A 2,078-nucleotide genomic window follows, 5' to 3' on the forward strand; every position below is an offset into this window, starting at 1 on the left:
TGATGTGTAACAGTCTGTGTGGTGCGAGAGTCAATATTATGAAAGGGTGACCTCTGGTGGTGAGTGAATTGAAGTTCATAGACCGGATTCGTGACAGTGTGTGTGTATATATATATATACATACATAGTAATATTTTGTCCTACATGCATTTTTTTTTTCATGCAAGATATACGTAAACTTGCAATTCTGAATTTTTTCTCACAATTCCAACTTGAACTCCAAAACGGAATTCTGACGTTACGAATGAATATCATACCTTCATGCAAATCCTTCCCAGCTAACACACCAGTGTTAACTTTGACAGCAAATTTTGATTTAGTTTTAGTCATAGTCCTTTGACTAAAATGCCGTTTAGTTTTTGACATATTTTAGTCATCTGAATTGTTTTTAGTTTAAGTCGACTAAATATCATAAGATTTTAGTCGACTAAATCTACAGTAAATTTAGTCGGCTAAAATCGAATGGGTTTAGAGTCTTCATCAGTGGCTCTGTTGATGTCAAACCTCATCAGAGGAGATCTGCTTCCCTCTGCTCTCATCTGGATCACCTCCAGACCAGCAGCAGCCAATCAGATCCCCTCCAAATACATCAACCGTCTGACAGAAATCCAGGGATTCAGTGAGCCTCAGAAGGAGGAATATTTCAGGAAGAGAATCAGTGAGCAGCATCAAGCCAGCAGAATCATCTCACACATCAGAAGAGCAAGAAGCCTCCACATCATGTGCCACATCCCCGTCTTCTGCTGGATCTCATCCACTGTGCTTCAGAAGCTCCTGGAAGAAGATCTGAGTGCAGAAATCCCTCAAACTCTGACTGAAATGTACATCCACTTCTTGCTGATTCAGATCAACATGAGGAACCAGAAGTATGAAGAGAGAGATCCAGAGAAACTCCTGCAGTCCAACAGAGAAGTGATTGTGAAACTTGCTGAAGTGGCTTTCAAACAGCTGATGAAGGGCAATGTGATGTTCTATGAGGAGGACCTGATCGAGAGCGGCATAGATGTGACTGACGCCTCAGTGTATTCTGGGTTTTGTACTGAGATCTTTAAGGAGGATTCTGTGATTAATCAGAGGAACGTCTACAGCTTCATCCATCTGAGCGTTCAGGAGTTTCTTGCTGCTCTCTATGCTGTTCACTACCATCTTTGTAAAACAATGAAAGCACTAAAGTTTTTTGCACTGCATAATATGTTTGAAGCAGCAATAGACACAGCTCTACAAAGTAAAAATGGAGAGCTGGATCTGTTCCTGCGGTTCCTGCTGGGCGTCTCACTGGAGTCCAATCAGAGACTCTTACAGGATCTACTGACACACACAGAGAACAGCTCAGAGAGCATCAGAGAAACCACACAGGACATTAAAGAGATGATCAAAGATGCACATGATAGTTATCGTCTCTCAGCTGGTCAATCCATCAATCTGTTCCTCTGTTTGCTGGAAGTGAAAGATCAGACTCTGTCCAGAGAGGTTCAGGAGTTTGTGAAATCAGACAAACACTCAGAGAAGAAACTCTCTGCCGCTCACTGCTCAACAATCGCCTACATGCTTCAGATGTCAGAGGAGCCGCTGGATGAGCTGGACCTCAAGAAATACAACACATCAGATGAGGGGAGAAGAAGACTGATACCAGCTGTGATCAACTGCAGAAAAGCTCTGTGAGTGTTTTCTTGTATACTTATTGAAGAGACTTTTATACTTGAAGAGAAGAGACTTGAGGTTTTTACATAACTTAGCAATCAGATGCAAGTCTCTTTTAAAGGTATTTAGAAATTCAATATAATTGTTCATTAGGTTGACGAGAGGCGAGCAAACATTTTCTCATGCAATCCATCCATTTTACACAGTCAACAAAAAAGTCTCAACTCATTTCCCGCTAGTGTTTTCTTAGAAAGTTTTTAGCCAATACCACCATTTTTGATCATATTCACCAATCTTTCATGGCCCCCAGAATATTATGTTCCCTTTTAGTCGGTCACTCTCGACGTCACGTCGGTGATGACCGACGAATTGGGATCTTGCCAGAGAGACCAATCCACTTCGAGTGTAACTAAACAAGCCAATGGACATTGGCATTT

At 41.5% G+C, this 2,078-nt stretch overlaps 1 protein-coding gene across 1 annotated transcript in view; it reads left to right on the forward strand.

The window, feature by feature from the left end:
- The first annotated feature begins 477 nt into the window (after nucleotides 1–477).
- LOC107690223 (protein NLRC3-like) overlaps nucleotides 478–2,078 on the forward strand; it is a 21,748-nt gene continuing 20,147 nt past the window's right edge. The window contains exon 1 of the mRNA XM_016488478.1: nucleotides 478–1,658. Coding sequence (XP_016343964.1) covers nucleotides 496–1,658 — 1,163 coding nt within the window. The 5' untranslated portion in view covers nucleotides 478–495. The remainder of the gene's footprint in view (nucleotides 1,659–2,078) is intronic.

This window comes from Sinocyclocheilus anshuiensis, unplaced genomic scaffold, assembly GCF_001515605.1.
Source record: "Sinocyclocheilus anshuiensis isolate Anshui unplaced genomic scaffold, SAMN03320099.WGS_v1.1 scaffold2520, whole genome shotgun sequence".
NCBI classification, from domain to species: domain Eukaryota; kingdom Metazoa; phylum Chordata; class Actinopteri; order Cypriniformes; family Cyprinidae; genus Sinocyclocheilus; species Sinocyclocheilus anshuiensis.